Source organism: Lepidochelys olivacea, assembly GCF_965140295.1.
Source record: "Lepidochelys olivacea isolate rLepOli2 genome assembly, chromosome: 15".
Classification (NCBI taxonomy): domain Eukaryota; kingdom Metazoa; phylum Chordata; order Testudines; family Cheloniidae; genus Lepidochelys; species Lepidochelys olivacea.
Window position 1 is genome coordinate 3195256 of NC_140425.1, and position 24930 is coordinate 3220185.

General features: G+C 52.3%; 1 protein-coding gene and 1 long non-coding RNA gene across 9 annotated transcripts in view; one reads left to right on the top strand and one right to left on the bottom strand.

Moving 5' to 3' along the window:
* Positions 1–229: 229 nt before the first annotated feature.
* Positions 230–7847, bottom strand: LOC311531477. Its single transcript, XR_014714225.1, has 3 exons — positions 4926–7847; positions 3511–4215; positions 230–3230 (listed from the first exon to the last, which is right to left on the bottom strand). It is a non-coding gene; the product is annotated as an uncharacterized lncRNA (long non-coding RNA).
* A 2442-nt stretch (positions 7848–10289) lies between these two features.
* ASCC2 (activating signal cointegrator 1 complex subunit 2) overlaps positions 10290–24930 on the top strand; it is a 48582-nt gene continuing 33941 nt past the window's right edge. Inside the window, exons 1-8 of one of the 8 annotated variants that reach the window (XM_084648860.1) lie at positions 10290–10945; positions 12865–13002; positions 14684–14783; positions 15660–15818; positions 16185–16355; positions 19153–19282; positions 22543–22610; positions 23845–23955. In XM_084648860.1, coding sequence (XP_084504986.1) covers positions 14703–14783; positions 15660–15818; positions 16185–16355; positions 19153–19282; positions 22543–22610; positions 23845–23955 — 720 coding nt within the window. In that variant the 5' untranslated portion in view covers positions 10290–10945; positions 12865–13002; positions 14684–14702. Of the gene's footprint in view, positions 10946–12417; positions 13003–14683; positions 14784–15659; positions 15819–16184; positions 16356–19152; positions 19283–22542; positions 22611–23844; positions 23956–24930 lie in introns of those variants that run through there. The other 7 variants (XM_084648865.1, XM_084648859.1, XM_084648866.1 and 4 more) reach the window with 7 other exon arrangements.

Here is a 24930-nt window from a genome sequence, read left to right on the forward strand (position 1 = left end):
GGGTCCGCCCCACTGCCTTGGGTGGCAGAGGTACCCTGTAGCTTCCAGCTGCCAGCAGGTAAAGTCATGGAGGTCTTCGGAAGTCTGTGACTTCTGCGACCTCCGTGATAAAATCGTAGCCTTAGTCATATTTTTACAGTACTGCTAAACTGTTTTTAACTTGGATATTTGCACTTTGTTTCCTGTCTCTTTGCACACAATAAAATTATATTTTTGGAAACTCTGAGAATATTTATTAGTTTATACTAAGCATAAATGAGACATTACAAAGTTGATTATGGGAGTCAGTAACCTTGACATATTTAAGATCTTTACACACCAGGCTCACTAATTCATAAAAGTATCACACAACACTACTATAGCTGACTGTTAAATACTCTTTTTAGGCCTTCCTTAGCTGTACAGCTCTACGGTTGGCTTTTCTAACAGCTGTTGTGTACTGTGGAGCAGGAGATGTTTAATGGCATTGCACACTTGGATGAGACTGGCCCTCACTGTGGATTTTCTGGACTGACTGCTCACTGACTCTTAGCAATCTGGTGTTGCAAGCTTCCAAGGTGTGATCGCCACTTGCTTCTCCACTGTCCATGCAGCTCTCTTTTGGTGTTCATGCGCTGGGATGAGCTCGGCACACAGATCCAGGAATATGGCCTTGTGCATGCGAAAGTTCTGTATCGTCCCAAACCTGCATTACGATGCAGCCCCACCAGTCAGTGCTCTTTTCTCCACCCCAGAAGCGCCAAACCCCATGGAGATGCTCTGTGAATGCCAACAGCAACCCAACGTTTTCATCTGCAGCATCCACCAGCACCCAGTCATCACCCTCAGATCTCTCTTCTTCTTCCAACGATTGCTTATGTGCAGTCCGCAGTAGGTGTGCGTGCTCGCCACGTGCACTGCCGCCAGATTTTCCCCTGAGCAGGACCCACAGGGGAGCGGCCCTAGCGACCCCTGGAGTGGCGCCTCTAGGCGCGGTATCAGGGACCCTGCACACTCCCTCTACCCTCAGCTCCTTCCTGCCGCCAGTGAAGGTGCATTGGAACTGCTCTGCTCCAGCTCATCTGCAGCTTTCCTCTTGAACTCCTGTTCGTTCATAGTTAGTAGTACCTTTAGTTAAAGTAGTTTAGATTAGGGTTAGTTTATTGTAGTGTACCCGGGTCGGGGCATGCCCCATGCCCCGGGCTTTAAGTCATGAGACACTTGCAGGTGGCCGATGCCAGTGAGTGACCCGCATGCAGACTGTTTACGCTGTCTGGGGGAAACCCACCTCAGCGGTCGGTGCGAGATTTGCAGATCTTTCAAGCCTTGGACCAAAAAGGAAAGGGAAATTTGGCTCTGAGCCATTCTGATGGAGTCAGTGTTGACCCCGACTCCGGTGCGCCGCTCTGGTGTGCCGGTGTTGGTGTGTGGCAACCCTTCAGTGCCTTCCACCAGTTGGCACCTCTCCCCATCCGCGGGGCACGCCAAGAAGGCTAAGAAGAGGACTTTTCCACCGAGAGACCGGAGCAAGACCGGGGGAGAGACTAGACCCATGCTGGGCAGTTCTCGGTCCCTGTCGGCCTCCAGGCCTCCGACTCGAGTTGAGCGGAGTAGCCCAGCCCACTTGGCGCAGGCCTCCCCAGATGTCTGGGCGCCCTTCATGCACCCAGGCCCTGCGAGCGGCCTGGGATGTTCTGTCTCTGCTGGTACCAGTAGCACCACCGTCGTCAGCTCCACGGTCCAGAGGCAGGCCACCGCTTGGACCCCCACAGTCGCCGCCTGGATGGTACCGTTCGCGGTCGAGGGAAGGTTCCCGACGCCATTCGCTGCTCAGCAACCGCACCGTGCACCGTCCGCGCCAGGCCCTGTCGACCCCCACCAGGCTGTCTGGCTGGGTTCCGACAGACAGGAGCTCCAGGCCCCGTTGAGACCAAGACAGACGGCACCAGAGGTCCTTGTCTCCAAGAGGCTACTGTAGCCTGTCGCGATACGGGAGTCAATGCCATTCCCGTTCTTCGTCTCGCTCCAGGACCCCGCAGCTGCACCGCTCCCACTGTCCCGGCGTCGATCGCTGGCTCCTCGCTGTCGCGGATCCGCCTGCCAGAGCCAATTGCAGAGCAGCTGCCATCGGTGGCACCGTTCCTCCACGTCGGGATCATGGTCTTGTGCTCAGCACCGTCCCCGAGGCCACCTCTCCTCCCAGTCCACGGACAGCGGCAGGCGTTCCCCAGCCCAGCCTCCCTTCATAGTCTTCAGACAACGGGCAGGCTGGGCAGGCTACACAGGCGGCCCCACCGCTGCCGCAGCAGGTGCAGGGGCACTGAGCTCTGGGGCCAGCACCGTGGCCCCCGGCGCGGCTCGCTCAGTAGCCGGAGCCTCGGAAAGACCGTCGGCCTCCCTTTCCCAGCCTCCCGGGAAAGAGTCAGTGGGGCGTGCATCTTCGGATCCGTGCCTGGAGGGCGACCAAGCGGTGGAACCTCCAGTGCTGGTGGGTACGGAGAGTACCGCACCCGCATCCTCCCCTGATGAGGCGATTATGGCCCCTCCCCCCTCCATTCCACAGGAGGACTCCAAGGCCCACCCGGAACTACTGAAAAGGGTGGCATCGAGCCTCAACCTTCAGGCTGAGGAGGAGGAGGAACCCTCGGACTCCCTATTCAATGTCCTCTCGGCATCGGGCAGGGTGGCCCTCCCACTCCACGAAGGGGTGGCAAAAATTTCAAACGCCTAGTGGCAAACCCCGGCTTCCTTGCCCCCCATCTCTAAGAGGGCAGAATGGAAGTACTTTGTGCCCGCCAAGGGGCATGAATACCCGTACACCCACCCTGCCCCTACCTGGTCAAGTCAGTCAACCACAGGGAGAGGCAGGGCCAACCAGCCCCTACCCTGAAAAATAAAGGCTCAAGGAGGCTGGACTTGTTTGGGAGAAAGGTTTGTTCGTCCTCGAGCTTCCAGTTGTGACAAACCATCAGGCTCTTCTGGGTCTTTATGAGTTCAATTTGTGGGGCTCTCTATCCAAATCTGAGGACTCCTTCCAGGAGCGTGACAAGAAGGAGTTCAAAGCTCTGGTGGAGGAGGGTACAGTGGCTGCCAGGGCAACCCTGGAGGCAGCATTGGATGCCGCGGATACGGCTGCAAGGTCTATGGCCTCTGCGGTGCCCATGAGGAGGGCGTTGTGGCTCCTGCTGTCGGGCTGTGCAGTGAGGGGCAGAACTCCTTACAGGCCCTTCCGTTTAATGGCAAGCCCCTGCCTGTGGAACAGACGGACGTGAAATTGCACGGACTGAAAGATTCCCGGACGATGCTTAAGACACTTGGCCTCTATGTCCCGGCTCTGGCCAGGACCAAGTTTAAGCTGCAGCAGGCTCCCACCCAGGCCACCCACTCTAAATACGAGCCCCTCTATAAAAAGTCTCGGGACTATAAGAAACGCCTGCAGAGGCAGTCCCAGTCTGCCCCCCAGCCTGGCCCCTCCAAGGGTAAACAGGCAGGGAAACGTCAGTTTTGACGGGACGCTTGGGGGCAACTTACCAGTTCATACCAGGGATCCACCTGCAATCAAGTTTCCCTTCTCCAGCTGGTTGTGTGCTTTTCTCTTAGAGTGGTCGCGGCTGACTTCGAACTGTTGGGTCCTCAACACCGTCTCCCTTCAGTCAGTTTACCTCTACCCCGCCCAACCGCCCTCCTCCCCATCCCTCCTGGGGGACCCCTCTCACGAGGCCCTTCTCAAGCAGGAAGTGGAGCAGCTCCTTGGCTTGGGAGCGGTGCCAGCGGAGTTCATGGGCAAGGGGTTCTACTCCCGCTACTTCCTTATCCCGAAGGCCAAAGGGGGGCTCAGGCCCATCCTGGTCCTGCGAGGCCTGAACCAGTACGTGGTGAAGCTCAAGTTCTGCATGGTCTTCCTGGTCTCCATCATCCCCTCCCTGGATCCCTGGGACTGGTACAGCGCCCTCGATCTGCAGGACGCGTACTTCCACATTCATATATTCGAGGGGCACAGATGCTTCCTCCGTTTCACGGTGGGGCAGGAGCATTACCAATTTATGGTCCTCCTGTTTGGCCTGTCCACTGCTCCCAGGGTGTTCACAAAGTGCACGTCTGTGGTGGCGGTCTACCTCAGACATCATGGGGTCCAGATCTTCCCCTACCTGGACAACTGACTGGTCCCAAAGCAACTCCAGGTCGCAGGTGCGGGATCATGTGGAGCTCCTCCTGGCCACGTGTGCCACCCTGGGCCTGTTGGTAAATGACACCAAGTCCACCGTTAGTCCTGGTACAGCGCATAGAGTTTATTGGGGCAGTCCTTGACGCGACATCAGCCAGGGCCTCCCTCCCACCAGACAGATTCGAGACCCTGAAAGGGCTCGTCGACACAGTCACAAGGTTCCCCAATCACAGCCAGAGCATGCCTCCAGCTCCTGGGTCACATGTCAGCGTGCACATATGTGGTTCACCATGCCAGGCTCAGGATGAGGCCCCTCCAGCTCTGGTTGGCCTCGGTGTTCTCCCAGTCCAGAGACAGGATGGACAAAGTCCTCACGGTGCCCGAGCCGGTGATCACCTCCCTACGGTGGTGGTCCTCCCCGGGGAACATGCTCCACAGGATCCCGTTCAGGGGCTGGCCCCCATCGGTGGAGCTGGTGTCCAACACGTCGGACCTGGGGTGGGGAGCCCATGTGCGGAACGTTCAGACCCAAGGTCTGTGGTCCACGCAGGACCTTGCCCTGAATATAAATGTCAAGGAGCTCAGGGTGGTCTGGCTGGCATGCGTGGCCTTCCGCTCGCATCTGGAGGGCAGAGTGGTCATGGTTCTCACGGACAGCACAGCGTCCATGTTCTACATCTACAGGCAAGGCGGGGTCCGCTCCTCTGCCCTCTGCCAGGAAGCCCTCAGGCTGTGGGACTTCTGCATAGCCCACGGCATTCGCCTACAGACCCCCACTTACCGGGTGCCCGGAACTCGTGGGTGGATCGCCTGAGCTGAGATTTGTCCTCTCAGCATGAGTGGTCACCACACCCAGAGGTGGTGGACAGGATTTTCCAAGAGTGGGGTACTCCCCAGGTGGAGCTGTTCACGACTTGGCAGAACCACCGGTGTCCCTGTTTCTGCACCAGGGGAGGGCTGGGAGTGGGCGCCATCTCCGATGCCTTCCTCCTATCCTGGTCGGTCCAGCTCCTCTATGCCTTCCCCCCGATCCCGCCGATTGGCAAGGTCCTGGAAAAGATAAAAACAGACAGGTCCTCCTGATTGCCCTGGCCTGGCCCAGGCAACATTGTTACGGGACCCCCATCAGCCTGGCAGTCATCCCGCCATGGCCACTGCCGTCCCGCCTGGACCTAATCTCTCAGGACCAGGGCCGCCTTCACCTCACAGTGTGGCTGCTCAATGGGTAGGCCGGGAGGAAAGGACGTGCTCGGAAGGGTTCAGCATGTCCTCTTGGAAAGCAGGTGGCCCTACACGTGTCGGGCCTACTTGGCGAAGTGGTCTCGGTTTTCCTGGTGGGTGGCTGAGAAGGGCATTTCGCCTGTGGCTGCTTTGATCCAACTCATTTTAGACTACCTCCTTCATCCTAGAGCTCAAGGTCTAGCGCCCTTGTCCATCAAGGTGCACTTGGTGGCAATATCGGCCTTCCACCCACTGGTGCAGGGGCACCTAGTATTCTCCCATGCTATGACTGGTCAATTCCTTCAGGGATTGGATCATCTCTTCCCATATGTTAGGCCCTCAGTGGGACCTGAATTCAGTGCTGGCCCGATTGATGGGTTCCCCCTTTTGAGTTGCTAGCTACGTGCTCCCGGTCGCACCTCTCGTGGAAGGTAGCCTTCCTGGTGGCGATCACGTCAGCTAGATGGGTTTCGGAGCTCAGAGCCCTGACCTCCAAGCCCCCGTACACGGTGTTCCATAAAGTCCAGCTCCATCCACATCCTTCATTCCTCCCTAAGGTAGTCTCCTCCTATCACATGGGTCAGGACATCTTCCTGCTGGTCCTCTGTCCCAAGCCCCACGCATCCAGTGAGGAGCACCACCTCCACACACTGGATGTGAGACGGGCCCTGGCCTTTTACCTGGAGCGGACTAAGCTGTTCAGGAAGTCTTTGCAGCTGTTCATAGCCTTGGGCGAACGCAAGAGAGGTCGGCCGATCTCCACTCAGTGGCTCTCCAACTGGATCACCTCATGTATCCATACCCGTTATGACCTGGTGGGAATCCCCACGCTGTTGATTGTGAGGGCACACTCGAGAAGGGCGCAAGCCTCGTTGGCTGCCTTTTTAGCTCATGTCCCCGTTCAGGACATTTGTAGGGCTGCCACATGGTCTTCTCTTCACATGTTCACCTCTCATTATGCGATTGTCTCCCAAACCAGGGAGGACACCGGGTTCGGCAGGGCTGTGCTCCCTCGCAAGAGTCTGTGAACTCCTACCCACCTCCAACAGATATAGCTTGGAATCACCTATTGTGGAATACATATGAGTAATCACTCGAAGAATAAAAGACAGTTACCTTTTCCGATGAAGTGAGCTGTAGCTCACAAAAGCTCATGCTCAAATAAATTGGTTAGTCTCTAAGGTGCCACAAGTACTCCTTTTCCGTAACTGATGTTCTTCGAGATGTGTTGCTCATGTCCATTCCACACCCCGCCCTCCTTCCCCTCTGTCGGAGTTGTCTGGGAAGAAGGAGCTGAGGGTGGGGGGAGCGCGCCACGTCCCTTATACCATGCCATGGAGTTGCCACTCCAGGGGTTGCTCCCCTACAGATACTGCTAGGGGAAAAACTTCCGGCACCGGTGCACGTGGCGAGCACACACACCTATTGTTGACTAGACATGAGCAACACATCTCAAAGAACACCAATTATGGAAAAGATAACTGTCTTTTCCTCCTCACCCCACCAGTTGCAACAGTACTTGTTGAAATTCCACAAATACAGTAGAATCGAGTGTCTGGTTAAAAAAGTGTATTGGACCTGCCAACAATCCAGCTTTCAGAAATGGAAATATTTTGCTCTCCAGAAGGCTGCTTGTAACAGGTTCCCCAATATTAAGGTTCGTTCTGGAATGTCTGATTCCTCTGGGTTTAGTGTGCGTTTATAAGCTTGACAAGCCTAACCTGTTCTTTGACTTCAGTTGGGCCTGTGTTAACTGACAAGAATGGTACTTGTCCTGCAATGTCAGGCTTGTATTGTACAGGAATCACCTCAAATACCCGAGAGAAAACAGAGCTTAAGAAATCAGTGGGTGGAAAGTTTAACTGCAGATATCTGATTGTGACAGGCACCGGCTGTCATTCTGGTCACCAGATCCCCGTGGCTCTCCTGTAACAGGAGACATTTATTTTTGTATTTTACACCAGCTGTATTTTCACACCACGTGAACATTTGTGACACCCTTTTACAATGAAAGGGTTGTTGTGAAAAAAGATGTTAGGGAAGTGTGGCCTGGTGGCCCTGGGTACAGGCCTGGCATCCAGTAACATTTTGGTTCTGGCTTGGACACGAATTCCCTCTATGGTCTAAATCAGGGGTCGGCAACCTTTCAGAAGTGGTGTGCTGAGTCTTCATTTATTCACTTTAATTTAAGGTTTCGTGTGCCAGGAATACATTTTAACCTTTTTTAGAAGGTCTTTCTCTTTAAGTCTATATATAACTAAACTATTGTCGCATGTAAACAAGGTTTTCAAAATGTTTAAGAAGCTTCATTTAAAATTACATTAAAATGCTGATCTTATGCCGCCGGCCCGCTCAGCCTGCTGCCAGCCTGGGCTTCCGTTCACCTAGGCCGGCAGGGGACTGAGCGGGGCCTGCGGCCAGGACCCTGGCTGGCAAGGGGCCGGCAGCCAGAACCCCAGACCGGCAGTGGCCTGAGTGGGGCCGGGACCCTAGACCAGCAGTGGGCTGAGCGGGGTCAATGGCTGGGACCCTAGACTGGCGGTGGGCTGAGCCACTCAGCCTGCTGCCGGTCTGGGGCTCCGTCCGCCGGCTCCTGCCAGCCAGGGTCCTGGCTGCCCACCCTGCTCAGCCTGCTGCCGGTCTGGGGCTCCGTCCGCCGGCTCCTGCCAGCCAGAGTCCTGGCTGCCCACCCTGCTCAGCCTGCTGCCGGTCTGGGATCCTGGCCCTGCCCACATAGAGTGGGTACCTACCTCCTCCCTGGCTCTAGCCCATTCTCTTCCTCTCTCTCTGCACTGAGCGGAGGATTTGAGTGCACTGAGCACAGGGCTGCGGGTGAAGAAGCAGACTGGGGATTGGGGTGTAGGATCTGGCCAGGAGCTAGAATGAGGGAGGGGGCTCAGGCTTGGGGCAGGAGGTTTGGGTGTGGAGTGCTTACCTGGGCAGCTCCCATTTGGTGCAAGGGGTGCAGGTGGGAATGTGGAGGGGGTGGGTGCAGGAGCTCCCTTTGGTGTTCAGGGTGGGGGTGGGAATGTGGGGGGTGCAAGAGTCAGGGCATGGGGCTGGAGGCATGTGAGGAGGGTGCAGGAGTCAGGGCATGGGGTGGGGGGGGCTGGATATGTGTGGGGGTGCTGGAGTCAGGGCTGGGGATGTGAGGGGGTGAAGGGGTCAGGGCAGATGGCTGGGAGGGTCTGTGAGGAGGGTGCAGGGGTCAGGGCAGAGGGCTGGGTGTGCTTGGTGGTTGTAGGGGTCAGGGCAGAGGGCTGGTAGTTTGGGGGGTGCAGGGGTCAGGGCAGAGGGATGGGGGTGAGGGCTAGGGTCGTGGGGTGTTCCAAGCCCCCTGCCCAGAGCAGCTCACAGCATGGGGCTGGAGGGGATATGCCCTGATTCCACCCGCTTCCCCAAGGTCCCGGAAGCAGAGAGCGCGCTGCGGCTTGGCTTCTCCCCGTCCTGGGCCATCAGCTGATCCGTGGCAGGGAGGGAGTGGAGGAGGGGCAGGACCCCAGCAGGGCGGGGGAAGAGGCAGGGGAGGGAGGGAGCGGAGGAGGGCCAAAACCCCAGCACAGCAGGGGAAGAGGTGGGGGAAGGAGGGAGGCGGGGGAGGGGCAGGACCCCAGCAGGGCGGGGGAAGAGGCGGGGGAGGGGCAGGACCCCAGCAGGGCAGGGGAAGGGGCGGGGGAGGGAGGGAGCGGGGGAGGGGCAGGACCCCAGCAGGGCAGGGGAAGAGGCGGGGGAGGGGCAGGACCCCAGCAGGGCAGGGGAAGAGGCGGGGGAGGGAGGGAGCGGGGGAGGGGCAGGACCCCAGCAGGGCAGGGGAAGAGGCGGGGGAGGGAGGGGGCGGGGGAGGGGCAGGATCCCAGCACAGCAGGGGAAGAGGCGGGGGAGGGAGGGAGCGGGGGAGGGGCAGGATCCCAGCAGGGCGGGGGAAGAGGCAGGGGAGGGAGGGAGCGAGGGAGGGGCAGGAGCCCAGCAGGGCGGGGGAAGAGGCGGGGGAGGGAGGGAGTGGGGGAGGGGCAGGACCCCATCAGGGCAGGGGAAGAGGCGGGGGAGGGGCAGGAGCCCAGCAGGGCGGGGGAAGAGGCGGGGGAGGGAGGGGCAGGAGCCCAGCAGGGCGGGGGAAGAGGCGGGGGAGGGAGGGAGTGGGGGAGGGGCAGGACCCCATCAGGGCAGGGGAAGAGGCGGGGGAGGGGCAGGAGCCCAGCAGGGCGGGGGAAGAGGCGGGGGAGGGAGGGAGCGAGGGAGGGGCAGGAGCCCAGCAGGGCGGGGGAAGAGGCGGGGGAGGGAGGGAGCGGGGGAGGGGCAGGAGCCCAGCAGGGCGGGGGAAGAGGCGGGGGAGGGAGGGAGCGGGGGAGGGGCAGGAGCCCAGCAGGGCAGGGGAAGAGGCGGGGGAGGGGCAGGACCCCAGCAGGGCGGGGGAAGAGGCGGGGGAGGGAGGGGCAGGAGCCCAGCAGGGCGGGGGAAGAGGCGGGGGAGGGAGGGAGTGGGGGAGGGGCAGGACCCCATCAGGGCAGGGGAAGAGGCGGGGGAGGGGCAGGAGCCCAGCAGGGCGGGGGAAGAGGCGGGGGAGGGAGGGAGCGGGGGAGGGGCAGGGGCCCAGCAGGGCGGGGGAAGAGGCGGGGGAGGGGCAGGAGCCCAGCAGGGCGGGGGAAGAGGCGGGGGAGGGGCAGGAGCCCAGCAGGGGGTGGGGAGACCTTGCCTGCCCTCAGCAGCAGCTGCCCCCTCCCGCCCTGACTCCACCCTTTCCCCGCCCCCACCCCCCAACTCTGCCCCCATTGGACCCCTCCCCCACATCCCTGCCTCTTCCCCTCCTGCCCGGCTGTGTCGCGGCCTGAGCGCTGGGAGCGAGGGGGCAGCGGCAGGCTCAGGGGAGGGGGCGGGCTGGGGGCGGCGGGGAGCCGCCGGTGGGTGCAAAGCACCCGCCCGTTTTCCCCGTGGGTGCCCCAGCCCCGGAGCACCGGGGGGTCCGCGCCGAGGACGGAGGGGAGAGCGCCGCACCCTGGCGCACAGGGAAAAACACCAGCGTCCCGGCGGCCTCCCTGGGCGCCGAGTCCAGCCCCTGCGGCTCCCGAGCGCCCAGCTCCCCTGTGCCCTGGAGAGACGCGCGCTGCCGGGCCAACGGGGGCGCGGCGGCGCCGGGAAGAGGAACCGGTTTCTTTGGGCAGAGCCCCCGGCGGGTCCCCCCCCGCGCCGCCCGGGCCGATGGCGGCAAAGCGCCCACCAGGGCCCCGCTGCGCCCGCCCCGAGCGCCCGGGCCGGGCCCTGGCCGGGGCCGCTTCGGGATCGGGGCACAAGCCGGGGTCGGTCCTGCTCGGAGCGCGGGCGGCCCCGAGGGCCCCGCCAGCCCGGCTCTTCTGGGGCAGCTCGCCCGGGGCGGGGCGGGGCCGGGCCGGGCCGGGCGGGATCCGGGGGGACCCTCCTCGGAGACCCGCCGGGGGCCGCGGCCCTGAGGGAGCGACGAGGACCCCGCGGGGCCGCCTTTCCGGCCGGTGGCGGAAGCGCCCTTTGACCCCGGAAGTGCCCGGCCGGGGGAGGCGGGGCTGAGCTGTCAGAGCCGGACGGGCCGGTAACGGGCTGGAGCCGCCGGTCAGCGCGCGGGGACCAGCCGGGGGGGGGCGGAGCCTGTGGGGGGTCAGGGGAGGTGGGGGGGCAGCGGGGTGGCTGGGAGCAGGGGGACAGTTGGGGGGCTGCGGGGTGGGGCAGGAGGTGGGGGGCAGCGGGGTGATTGGGGCAGGGGGACAGTTGGGGGCCAGCGGGGTGGGTCCGGGGAGGTGGGGGGCAGCGGGGTGGCTGGGAGCAGGGGGACAGTTGGGGGGCTGCGGGGTGGGGCAGGAGGTGGGGGGCAGCGGGGTGATTGGGGCAGGGGGACAGTTGGGGGCCAGCGGGGTGGGTCCGGGGAGGTGGGGGGCAGCGGGGTGGCTGGGGGCAGGGGGACAGTTGGGGGGCAGCGGGGTGGGTCAGGGGAGGTGGGGGGCAGCGGGGTGGCTGGGGACAGTTGGGGGGCAGCGGGGTGGGTCAGGGGAGGTGGGGGGCAGCGGGGTGACTGGGGGCAGGGGGATAGTTGGGCAGCGGGGTGGGTCCGGGGAGGTGGGGGGCAGCGGGGTGGCTGGGGGCAGGGGGACAGTTGGGGGGCAGCGGGGTGGGTCAGGGGAGGTGGGGGGCAGCGGGGTGACTGGGGGCAGGGGGACAGTTGGGGGGCAGCGGGGTGGGTCAGGGGAGGTGGGGGGCAGCGGGGTGGCTGGGGACAGTTGGGGGGCAGCGGGGTGGGTCAGGGGAGGTGGGGGGCAGCGGGGTGACTGGGGGCAGGGGGATAGTTGGGCAGCGGGGTGGGTCCGGGGAGGTGGGGGGCAGCGGGGTGGCTGGGGGCAGGGGGACAGTTGGGGGGCAGCGGGGTGGGTCAGGGGAGGTGGGGGGCAGCGGGGTGACTGGGGGCAGGGGGATAGTTGGGCAGCGGGGTGGGTCCGGGGAGGTGGGGGGCAGCGGGGTGGCTGGGAGCAGGGGGACAGTTGGGGGGCTGCGGGGTGGGGCAGGAGGTGGGGGGGCAGCGGGGTGATTGGGGCAGGGGGACAGTTGGGGGCCAGCGGGGTGGGTCCGGGGAGGTGGGGGGCAGCGGGGTGGCTGGGGGCAGGGGGACAGTTGGGGGGCAGCGGGGTGGGTCAGGGGAGGTGGGGGGGCAGCGGGGTGACTGGGGGCAGGGGGATAGTTGGGCAGCCGGGTGGGTCAGGGGAGGTGGGGGGCAGCGGGGTGGCTGGGGGCAGGGGGACAGTTGGGGGGCAGCGGGGTGGGTTGGGGGGCGGAGCCTGTGGGTGGGGGTGGCTGAGAGGAGTGGGACAGTTGGGCAATGTGGTGGGTCAGGGGAGGTGGGGGGCAGCGGGGTGGCTGGGGGCAGGGGGACAGTTGGGGGGGCAGCGGGGTGGGTCGGGGGAGGTGGGTGGGGGGCAGCGGGGTGATTGGGGCAGGGGGACAGTTGGGGGGCAGCGGGGTGGGTTGGGGGGCGGAGCCTGTGGGTGGGGAGGTGGGGGTGGCTGGGGGGAGTGGGTCAGTGGAAGGAGTTGGGGGCAGTGCCTGCATGTGGAAGCGGGTGGGGTGTTTCTTTAACAATATGTGTGATCTGTGTAACATCAGTGCAGGTTTGCAGCCACTTTCACAAGTCACTGGAGCTGTACCACCAAGTCCCTTATTTTAATCAGCATTGTTGTGTTATTTGATGCAGCATATGAGGACCAATGTGACCTCTTGTCCCCCAGGTGTCTCCTGTCCTCTGCACCTGAGGGTACATCTCCTGGGATCCCTCAGGAGATGCGTGACAAATAGCATTTCAGTGTGACAGGAATAAGACTCTCACTGGAGAGCAGTTCAGTCTCCCCTTGGCAGAGTTGCTTGGCTTTTACACTAGTCCCATCTGCTGATGCAGCCCCAAAGCTATACACAGGGAGTTGTGTCCTCAAGGCTTAAACCAAAATGCATAGAAAAATGCATATCTTACTCGTCTTTTTCCTGTTTAGCTCAACAATCTCTTGGTCAGCAGTCTAACTTTTGTCGGTACTGAGCATCGGTAAGTCCTGTTGACATCAGCTGGAGTTCTTGGTGCTTAGCACTTCAGAAAATTAAGCTGCTGCTTGTTTGTCTGTTTGTTTTTAAAGGTATGTGTATAGTAGATTTTTAAAAACAGTTTTTAGAAATGTAAGTTCACAATTTATTTTGTGTCAAAGACTGAAAAATAACGTAATTTGTCTCACAATAAAAGCAATATCCTTGTGGTTTTTCAGCCTCAGTGATTTATCATAGAAATGTGAAAATTCCTGCATAGCTATATTTTTAAAACACTGGTGTGAAGCTTACCATTTTAATTGCTTTTAGAATGCTGTAAATAGTTCTCTCCCCCTTCCCCACAAGTACCGCACTGGTTGTATATTGGGATTAGCATGGTGAAATATATTTTTTGTTAAATGGATTTTATAAGAAATCCATTTGTCATAAGATCCATTTATCTAAAAGGTTAAACATTAAAGGTTTTGTCATCTAAAATTTCACGTGGCTAATGGACAAAAGCCTCAGCCTTTCAGGGTATGTCTACACTGCACCTAGGAGCAAGTCTCCCAGCATGGGTACACAGATTCACCCTAGCCAGGCTCAAGCTAGCGTGCTAAAAATAGCAATGTGGATGTTCTGGCACAGGTGGAACCTCGGGCTTTCAAGCCCATCTGATCCCAAGGCTTCTGAGCCTGAGCTCCAGCCTGAGCTAGAATGTCCACTTGGGCATTTTTAGTGCACTATCTTGAGCGCAACTAGTGCAAGTCTGTCTGACTGGCCTGGAGGTTTACTTCCAGCTGTGGTTGAGATATACCCAGAGTCTGTCATTTCCAGCTTACGCTTGGATGCTGCACTTGGATCCACTTGGGTGAACATGGCATAAGTGTGGTTCTGCCTGAGGATAAGGGTCCACAGACATCCATCTAACTTCAGGATCAGGGTCTTAAACTTTAACTTGAATACAACTTTTTAACAGCATTTGAAATAAATGATCGTACTTTTATAAAACCACAGAAATTAAAGTACAAAAGCTTTGTTGAGCTTGCAGGTTCCAAGCTTTTTAATATTTGAGACTTTTAAGGGTGTTTTTAATGGTACATCTTCTCTTGAATTGCCATAGCAAGGTTTTTCATTTAGTAGAACTAATTTTATAATAACAGTATCTGTGAGAATACAGGGGCTTGTACAGAATCAAACAAGCAATGGGCATAAAAGAAAAGTGAAAGCTCGAACATCTTTTCTAGTCTAATCTCATGTCCTTAAAATATATATATTATGTATATAATCATTTAATAAACTTGCTTCATAAGAACACAGAATCTTCTTTTGATAACATGTTAGCAGGATGTCTTATGACCGCCCTTAGAATTTCTGAAATCTGGACATAGACTATGGCGACAGGGCTCTACACAGGAGAGGTCTTAACAGGACTTTTCAGTAACCATGTGAGAATTTTAAGCATTTACACAAAAGAAACTACACCAACAAAAATTCTTTTTGGTGCTCCTGTGGATGTCTTTGTGAGTGCTTCGTGTAAATGCTGTAAAGAAAATATGGCTGTACTCTAAGTCATGGGGAGCTGCTTTTTCTGTGCCTATGCACCTAATCCTTGGATGTCTCCTGAAGTCTGATGTTTGGTGGTGTAAAGGTTTCCTTTGTTTTGATGGGGTTCCAGACTCTAGGGGTGCTTTTTATAGAAGGGGTGCATTTTAAACCTGTCTTGTTTTGTTGTTGGTTAATTGTTTCTGTAAACAGTTCCTCATATTGCTTTTATGTTGGTGTTTGCCAAAGACAGAGAGATCTCAGCACAATGCCAGTATTGCCCTTGGATGAACTCCAGCTTAGAGAGGCGGATCCAAAGACAGGGAAACTGAGGACTTTACCAGCATTGGTGAGCTGTGTAGTTTTTTAAATGAAAACATTCAACAAATCATTCTCTCATTTCAAGAAGCGACTTTAGCAAAACTGGCTCTGGGACCAAAATACAGTGAAACCCAAACAGCTTCCCTATAGGAGGAGGTTTTATTTGAAGTGAAATTGAAGTCTGCATGTTGTAGTGCATTGAAACTATTTGGGGCTTTTGTTCTATGGTGTATCCAAGTTTATTATAAATGTAGTCTTCATTCCGAGAATTGCTTGATGGATAGTGTTGATATTCCTGTAGTGGAGAGGAAACTTACTGATATTTGAAACTCAGTTTAGAAGTTTAACTCTGAGGTGAAGCATCAGTGTTGGTTCCTCTGTGCCACCACGTTCTGTGCCCTCGCCCATGTGGATTTGCAACCACAGGCTGAAGTCAGAGCTCAGTGCAATGCAAGCTGCACTAAAGGATGATAACCTGTTTGATTTCTGTATTGGATAGTCCAATCAGCTTGACTCTGGAAGGAGCTGAAGCAGCGGTATTGAAAGGGAGCAACATTTCAAAGGAATGACTTTGAGCTGCTGCTGCTGTTTCTTTTGGAGGTGTGGGAGAGTTGCTTGTCAGTGATTTATCTGAATGGGATACAAGGAGCAACACATACTGAACTGTGCAGGATTCTGAAAATATTATTGAAAAATAAGGATGATGCAGAACCACTGATCTGCAGTGTTTTAAAGATTAAAGAGCGGGGAGACCTGCCAGTGAACATAAGAGGATGGATTCCTGATAACTACACACCAGTTTCCTAAAAATATGAGAGATGTCCCTGGCTGCATAAATGGTTAAGAGGAATTCTTGTTGCTTGGTCCCTAATTTGTTAACACATTGTCTTTTTGCTTTCTGTAGCATCCAGAACTGAAAGCTGATCGGTCTTTTGTGCTATATAAACCACCCCCTAAAGTCAGAGACCCTGCTCTAGTGGAGGAGTTCTTGGAACGAGCAAAGTTCATTGCAGATGATCTGAACTGGCTTCTGGCTTTGCCTCATGATAAATTTTGGTGCCAGGTAACATTACTGAATAGATAATAAATAAAAACCTGTGACTTATATGAGTGCTTAGAAAAATAAGTAGGTTTAATTCATGTATCTGATGAAGGCTCATAATTGCCTTTTGTTGCTCGTACCCAAACATCTTAATTTTGGATCGTGTAACATTAAGATTGTAATATTTCCTTAAAGATTTTTGATAATGAATTTTAAAACTGTTAGTTTGGAATCAATGGACCATGGACTCCTCTGAACACCTTTGATTTCTTTGGCTTACTGTTGAATTTAAATACCATGCACTGCATATGTGTCATGTGATGTTGTGTACCACTGTGCATGCTTCATCTTTCCCTCTCCCCATTTGCCTTTGTTCTGTTGTATTAGGTCATATTTGATGAGACACTTCAGAAATGCCTGGATTCATATCTGTGCCATGCCCCTCGCAAGTTTGATGCATCGTTGGATTTCCCTCTGGAGGTGAATGACATCCAAAAATGCCTTCATCGGAGTGTCTTCCTAACCTTCCTCAGAATGTCCACTCACAAGGAGTCCAAAGTAAATACCTCTTCTTCTTACCCTCACTGCACACTGTATGGCTTACAAAAATTGATAGACATTTTGGGAAACAGACTGTGTTTCCTATTCATCTCTCCCGGCTGCCTTCCTTTTTTAGCCCCTATTTTTCTCATTCCAATAGTTTCCACAAAGATAGTCCACCAATCAGCAAAGGACAGAACTATCTTAAGTGCGTAATGATTTCATTAATCTGCTTCACAAAGGAAAATGCTACTCTTAATAATAGGTTAGCAAGGTGTGGCATTATAAATGGATAGTATAAGAGAATCTACAGTAAGTTAGCCTTTGCAGGGCTTCATAAAAGGTGTGAGAGACTGTCGGAGGCCCCTGTAGCCATGTGCTGGTGACCACTCTCATGCCACCTGCCGCCCTGGTCCAGGCATCAAGTCATGCAACCCAGACTGAGACTTCTCCCATTGTACTTTCTCCAAGTTTCTGCCTCTCCCTATGGTTGATTTAAAATTGCATCCAATTACAGTTTTCTTTGCATCATGATAAAGGGTGTGTGAGTGCAATGCTCATTAGCAGAGGTGGAAGTTTCACAAGGGCCTTAAAGAAACTCATTCTGTCCTCAGGTTTTAATAATTACTGACCTGAAATCCTCCTTGGTTTATGTCAGGGTTCCCTCCCCTCCCCCCTGACTCTGAACTCTGGGGTACTGATGTGGGGACCTGCATGAAAGACCCCCTAAGCTTATATTTTACCAGCTTAGGTTAAAACTTCCCCAAGGCACAAATTCCTTTCCTTGTCCTTGGACGGTATTGCTGCCACCACCAAGTGATTTATACAAAAATTCAGGGAGGGGTCACTTGGAATTCCTGTCCCTCCAAAATATTCCCCCAAGCCCCTTCACCGCCTTTCCTGGGGAGGCTTGAGAATAATATACCAATCAATTGGTTAGCAATATGAGCACAGACCAAACCCTTTGTCTTTAGGACACTGAAAATCAATCAGGTTCTTAAAAAAAGAACTTTATAAAGAAAAAGTAAAAGAATTACACCTGCAAAATCAGGATGGAAGGTAACTTTACAGGATAAATAAAAGGATTTAAAACACAGAGGATTCCCCTCTGGCTCAGCTTCACAGTTACAAAACAGGAATGAAACTACCTTTTTAGCATAGGGAAAATTTACAAGCTAAAACAAAAGATAGCCTAATGCATTTCCTTGCCTACTTACAATTTCCGTAATTTTAGATGGATCATTCCAGGTATATTTTCAGGAAATATTGTACCTGCTTGGTCACTCCCTCCATACAGAGAGGGAACAAACAAAGAGAGCCACAAACAAATTCTCACCCCAGATTTGAAAGTATCTTCATTCCTCATTGGTCCTTCTGGTCAGGTGCCAACTAGGTTATTTGAGCTTCTTAACCCCTTACAGGTAAAGCGATTCAGTATAGCTGCCAAGGAGGGATTTTATGCTACCCTTTTCTTTATATTTATGACCGTTTATGCGTTGTCATGATGGTCAATTTCAGTCTGTTTTGAGAAAAGATCTCAGTGTGAGTGTTGGAGGAGTGGGAAGAGAACAGGTGAAAGAAGTGCTGTATCCTGTAGTTAACATCAATAAAAGTACTCCATACTTCTGCAGAGCCTTTCATCTGAGAAGGAATACTGTACAGACATTAATCAATTAAACCTCACAGCTCCAATGAGGTAGCTAAGTATTTGGGTAAATTGAAGTCAATGGTTTGCCTGTTGCCACACAGCAAATTAGTGAGAGTGCTAGAAATAGAACCCAGCAATCCTAACTCCCTGACCAGGGTATTAACTGGGAGAACACATGCTTTGGATGGATAATGTTTGCCATCATAAGCAAATCTTTCTTTTATTAGTCATTGCTTCCACTATTATTCTTTAAATTGCATACTTTCTCCATTTCAGAAGCAAAGAGAATTTTAGTTTGAAGACCTTTGTCATTTAGAATTTTAAAAACATTTCCAGCCTAACATGTTAGTTACATGAGTTACATCTGGAAGATGGAGTTGGTGTAGGGGTTTGGCGCACAGAGATGTAAATCAGGAGTCCTGGGTTCTGTTCCTATCTGTGCCACTGATGAAGTGATTTTAGGCAAGGAACTTAATTCCTCAGTGCCTTGGCTTCCAAATCTGTAAAATGCTTGCCTACCTCCCGGGGTGGTAGTCTTGATATCTTTGAGGTGCTTGGGTTAAAGATGTTTGACAATGCATAGGTATTACTGTAAATGCTTTAATCCTTGCAGAGTTAGGGTTACCATACATCTGGACATTTTTTCTTTTTTGATCCTCCACCCTCTGTCTGAGTGGATTTTTCAAATAAGAGGCAACGTCTGGATTTTTGTGACCTAACTAGCTGATGTTGCATCTCAGAAAGAGCTGTCTCCATTCCATGATTGGTCGCTGCAGCTGATTGGTTACTTCCTTGCAGCCACAGCTGCTGGATCCTGCCCACCCAGGCCCCAGCTCCCAGCCTTGGGGTGGGGGAGAGGCTGGGAGGTGCTGCATCCTGGGCCCATGCCAGTTACCCTGCCACGGTGATAGGGAGTGACACTGCCCCCCACCTCGAGAGTGAGGCTACAGGAAACCCCTGAAGCATCCCCCTCTTCCAGTACACACACACCCCTCCAGCATCCCCCAGATACCCCCTCCTCCCAACTCCACCTCCCACATTGTCTTCTTTTTGGGAACCTGAAATATGGTAACCCTATGCAGAGTAGAATATGGATTCTCTTTCAAGTTGTTAGAAGTTTATTTTGTCTTTTTTTTTTTTTAATCTGGTTTCTCTTGTTTTTAATAGGAACACTTCATCACACCTTCTGTTTTTGGAGAAATTCTTTACAATAACTTCCTGTTTGACATCCCTAAGATTCTGGATCTGTGTGTGCTCTTTGGGAAAGGAAATGGCTCCCTGCTTCAGAAGATGATTGGTTAGTCAAAGCTGGGGACAGCTTGTTGCTTGAGGCTTTCTAGTTGTTCTCTGAAAGGCAGGCATTGAAGAGGGTGGGATTGCTACTGAGTGAAGCAACCTCAGAACAAACTCTTCCTTATAAAATAAGAAATTGGGATTTCTGAATAAGACAAGTTTTCTTTTACTTTCTTGTGAACCATCTTTATTTATGGGTGATGTGGAGAGGGGATTACACTTTGCTGTTTGGGAGAGCTAGGTTTGTTTCATAGTCCCTCTTGCTTCCTAGGGTAGATCTGCTACAGGGTCTCTTTATTGCTCAACAGTAACTCCTCTGGCTAGTTAAAATGCAGCTCTGAGACTGTAAAGGGACTCTGTGCTTCCACAAGGAACATGGACGATCCTGGGGGTGAGGAGAAAGTCCAGAAAGCCTTATTCTTTGCAGGATGAGGGAAGGGGGAGCAGTCTGACTGCTAAGATTGGTCCTTTTGCTCCTGTAGCTGGCAGCTAGACAAAACACACAATGTGATTGTTCTGTGACTACAGAGAACTTGAACTGGAAAAACAGAACTTGATTTTCATAGAGTCCCTGTTAGTTGCAAAGTATCTCAAAGCACTTTACCCACTGAATTCATCACTGCTCTGCCTGTGTCTGTGTCAGCAAACACAGCAGCAATTATACGTTTAGCAACAGCTCAGCCTTGGACATTAGAACCTGTTTTATGGTCAGAGGACGAGTTGGTCTGGACACTGCATTTATCCCTATTCTTTTCATAAGGGGCCATCTGCGATCCTTAACTTCCACCTGAGCAGGGCTGGTGGAGCACGTAGTTTTGGATACAATAAGATCTAGAATCCTTCATCTAAAATTCAAACCCAGACTGTTCTGAAGTTTGAATAATTTAACTTTTTTCCTTCCTTTGAAAGATGGCTATTATTGGATTTTTCATTCAATCCAAGCTAAAATGGGAAGTATGAGAAATCTTCTGACACAGGCTGTTCAAACAAGATTTTTGCCAAATTTCCAGGCCTCAGCACTTTGACTTTTGAATGCTGATCTTTCTCCTCTTTTTTTTTTTTTTTGTTTTTCTTTTTTCTTTCCAGGGTCTCTTGACATAAGCTCACTCTACTGTGCCCCAAATGCAGGAGACACCCCCCCAAAAAGGCCCTTTAGAGGAGTTATCAAAATGTTCTTTTTTCTTTTCTTTTTTTTTAAGTCTATGTTTCAAAAACCTAGTCTAAATAGTACATGCAATTACTGTGATTGTGTGTGCAACAGCAGTAATTGTGCACACAGATGTCCTGTGACATGTCTACCTGGCTGTTTGTGTATGCAATCATGGTGTCTGCATGTGCAATTCAGGTGTGCAAATGCATAAAATCAGATTTTTCCTGTCCTTATTCTTCTCTGTGAAACATTTTTCACAGGTCTTACACACATGTGTAAACTCTGCAAGAGGTTTGTCCTTGTGGTGGAACCATGGTAATCTGTACAGCATGTCTGGTAATTCATGGAAAAAGGGCAATCAATGTCTCTCCACTGCTCAGTTAAGATTTACAGCACTCTGCTATTCTGCAGAATATTTTGAAAAGATAATGAGAGCAATACCTAGTCTTATGTTATTAAGATAAGGCCTTGTTACCTTTAAAAAATATGCTACAGAACATTTGCTGGCGTACATGGAATTAGCAATTAAAACTCAACTACAGCTGTCAAATAAAGGAACTAGGAGCATTTAGTGATATTATTTACTGACTCAACCAACCGTGCAGTGCTTGAATCATCTAGCGTCTTGGACAATGTGTTCTAATGAACATTCTCATTACCAGCCCTCCAAAGGCTCTTAAGCAAAATAAGATGTGATGGGATAAGAGGGAAGGTCCTCTCATGGATTGGTTAAAAGATAGGAAACAAAGGGTAAGAATCTATGGTTAGGTTTCAGAATGGAGAGTGGTAAATAGTGGTGTCCCCCAGGGGTCTGTACTGGGCCCAGTCCTATTTAACATATTCATAAATGATCTGGAAAAAGGGGTAAGTAGTGAGGTGGGAAAATTTGCAGATGATACAAAACTGCTCAAGATAGTTAAGTCCCAGGCAGATTGCGAAGAGCTACAAAAGGATCTTTCAAAACTGGGTGACTGGGCAACAAAATGGCAGATGAAATTCACTTTCGATAAATATAAAGCAATGCACATTGAAAAACATAATCCCAACTATACATACAAAATGATGGAGTCTAAATTAGCTGTTACCACTCAAGAAAGAGATCTTGGAGTCATTGTGGATAGTTCTCTGAAAACATCCACTCAATGTGCAGAGGCAGTCAAAAAAGTGAACAGAATATTGGGAATCATTAAGAAAAAGCATAGAAAATAAGACCGAAAATATCATATTGCCGCTATATAAATCCATGCTATGCCCACATCTTGAATAGTGTGTGCAGATGTGGTCGCCCCATTTCAAAAAAGATATAATGGAATTGGAAAAGGTACAGAAAAGGGCAACAAAAATGACTAGGGGTATAGAACAGCTTCCATATGAGGAGAGATTAATAAGGCTGGGACTTTTCAGCTTGGAAAAGAGACAGCTAAGGGGGAATATGATAGAGATCTATAAAATCATGACTGGTGTGGAGAAAATAAATAGGGAAGTATTATTTACTTCTTCTCATAACACAAGAATTAGGGGTCACCAAATGAAATTAATAGGCAGCAGCTTTAAAACAGACAAAAGGAAGTATTTTTTCTCACAATGCCCAGTCAGTCTGTGGAACTCCTTGCCAGAAGATGATGTGAAAGCCAAGATTATAACAGGGTTAAAAAAAGAACTAGATAAGTTACTGGAGATAAGTCCATCAATGGTTATTAGCCAGGATGGGCAGGGATGGTGTCCCGAGCCTCTGTTTGCCAAAAGCTGGGAACGGGCGACAGAGGATGGATCACTCAATGATTACCTGTTCTGTTCATTCCCTGTGGGGCACCTAGCACTGGCCACTGTTAAAAGACAAGATACTGGGCTGGATGGACCTTTGGCCTGATCCAATATGGCCATTCTTACGTTCTCCAGCTGTACTGAACTGTTAGGAGATGGTCAGCTATATAGGAACAAGCACTGTACTTGTGGTGGGTATAGGTCAATAGTTCCACCCTGGGTGGTTACAAGTCTTATTTTTAGAGAAGATGCTGTGGATAGTACATAAGGACGTTGCTTGGTGTGAGGCTGCTTGTTGGGCTGAACGTTTGAATTAATCTGGAATGGATTTTTTCCTCCTCTTCTTTCAGAAAACATCTTCACTCAGCAATCAAGTTACTTCAGGGACTTGAATGAGACGGTGCCCACAATCCTACAGGTACTGCCTCTTTATCTGGCTTGGGGTGGTTTTCTGAGCCTCCAGGGGAGGCTCTGACACAGTCCCAGGAGGCATAGTTGCAGGCTGGAAGAATTGTTTGTGTTTCTTTGTAATTGATCCCCTGAATTATACCAGCCGATGTTAGATGGCTTTTATCTACAATGGTTTACTCACAGCTAACCCCCTCACATCCTACCTGTTTATGACACTGTCCTTGCTGCGAATCCTTGGGACTTCCTGTGCTAGATAGTTCATATAGGAAGTGCCCATTTCCCCCTGCCCAAATACAAGAGACTGAGACATTTACACTTGTGATCACACCCAGTAAGCTCACAGGAGAGAATGAAAATATCTTTGGGACCAAGATACATAAATTGCTCCTATACAGATATTAGCCAGGTCCAATGTTCTGAGCTTTCGTTGCTCTGAGCAATAAGAATTTCCCCACACTGACGTGGCTATGCTCGTATTTAATTTGAATATGAATCAAGGTACCTTGGCATCATTGCAATGGGAAAATTTGTGTTTTAGTCCTCAAACAAATAAATTTTAAAAAGTAATTTTGTCGAGACAGCTGGGATGGCTTTCTGTTCTCTCTGGTGTCTCCATCTCTATCACGCTTCGGATGTACTAAACTCAGCGGTCCAGGAGCACTTGTGTGAGAGATGGTGTCACATGTAAAAGTGCTCTGTGATGCCAGATTATCCATTCAAAACAGTTATTTGAAGGGCAGTGAAGATTCTGCCCATTGTATGTGGTGTATGTCTTGAAGCAATTACTTTGGGTTTACAGAGCTCTGCTTTGCATACTGTGTGTTAGATGTTTTGTTAATTAACACTATCACAGAAAGAGCATCGGGATATTTGCATGCACGCATATACCAGTCCAAAGTCCACTTGGTGATTTAAAGGAAAAGCAGTATAAATCCAAATACTCAACTTCAAAAATGCCTGTGGCCCCTCTGTTCATCTTATAGTCTGCTCTGTTGGAGGGAGGAGGATGGCAAATCTCCAAAGATGCAAATGTAATAGTTGTTTCTTAAGTTCTAGGCTGAGAGAGAAAGATACAGATAAATTTGTCCCTGCTTTCAGGTTAGGCAGCTCTCTATTGTGTGTAAATAGCAATGTCTTTTGTTCAGTTCAGCTGACAGTCATAAAAGGACTGCTGACGAGATAGAACACACTGGGTGCATTTGCCTGTCTGATGTAATAATGGTTTGCTCTTTGTGATCCAGGTGTTCAACAACGTTCTGCAGGAGTGTGGCTTGCAATGTGATGGGGCCTCAGCCAAGCCCCAGAAATTGGAAGAAAGAGTCAAAGTGACTCCTAGTACCATGCCTCTCCAGGTGGAGTTATTGCTGTAACCTTTCCCGCCGTGTACATAGCTTTTTTGCTAAGCTAACCACAGACTGTTAACCCGCATTGAGTCAAATGGTTCCCAGATACTTAGGTCTCATTAAGCATATGGCTCCTAGACATTGTTTCAGTGCTTATCATGTGATGGAGTTCCATATTCTTTGTTCTTCTATTCATTTTGGGTTGCCTTTCCCCCGATAAATTCTGGTATGACCTTTATTTCCTTTCCTTTCCAACCCCTGCTAAGCAGTGTGAAAGGGAATATTACGAAATAAAGCAATATCAAGGATCTGAGTAACTGCAAAATCGCTTTATGATGACGACCTTGCATTAAAATAGCCCCTTCCTTCAAAATTATTAGTTGTATAGCCATGGTGCAGGAAAGGGCCCCATTGGGCTAGGTGCTGTACAAGCGCATATTAAAAGAGTTTATAATCTAACGTAAATCTCCAGACATTTTAACAGTACAAACCATATATAGGATTAGTTTTCAAACTGTGAGGCCCACCCCCCAGTAGGGGCATGATGAGGTTATCGGGGGCACGAGGTAGGTGTGGGGTTGCAGCTGGCTAAGTGTCCGGGAGAGGGGAACAGCAGGGAGAGCACACAGGGAGTCCTGGTAGTGGTGGTGGAGTGCAGGTCTACCCCAGACTCACACCACGCTACCCTGCCCTGGCAGCAGCCACTTCCTCCCCTCTCTGACCACTGGGGACTCCCTGCATGCTGTGCCCACTGCTACCCAGCCCACAGGGCCCAGATGCCTGGCTGGCCACAGCTCCATGTGTTTTTAAATCCTCTGAAGCCTGTAGGAGCGAGGGACTCTGGACTTGCGGGAGGGAGGGTGAGGAGCCCTGGTTGGATCCATGCCATGGTGTCGTCTGGGGATCATAGAATATCAGGGTTGGAAGGGACCTCAAGAGGTCATCTAGTCCAACCCCCTGATCAAAGCAGGACCAATCCCCAAC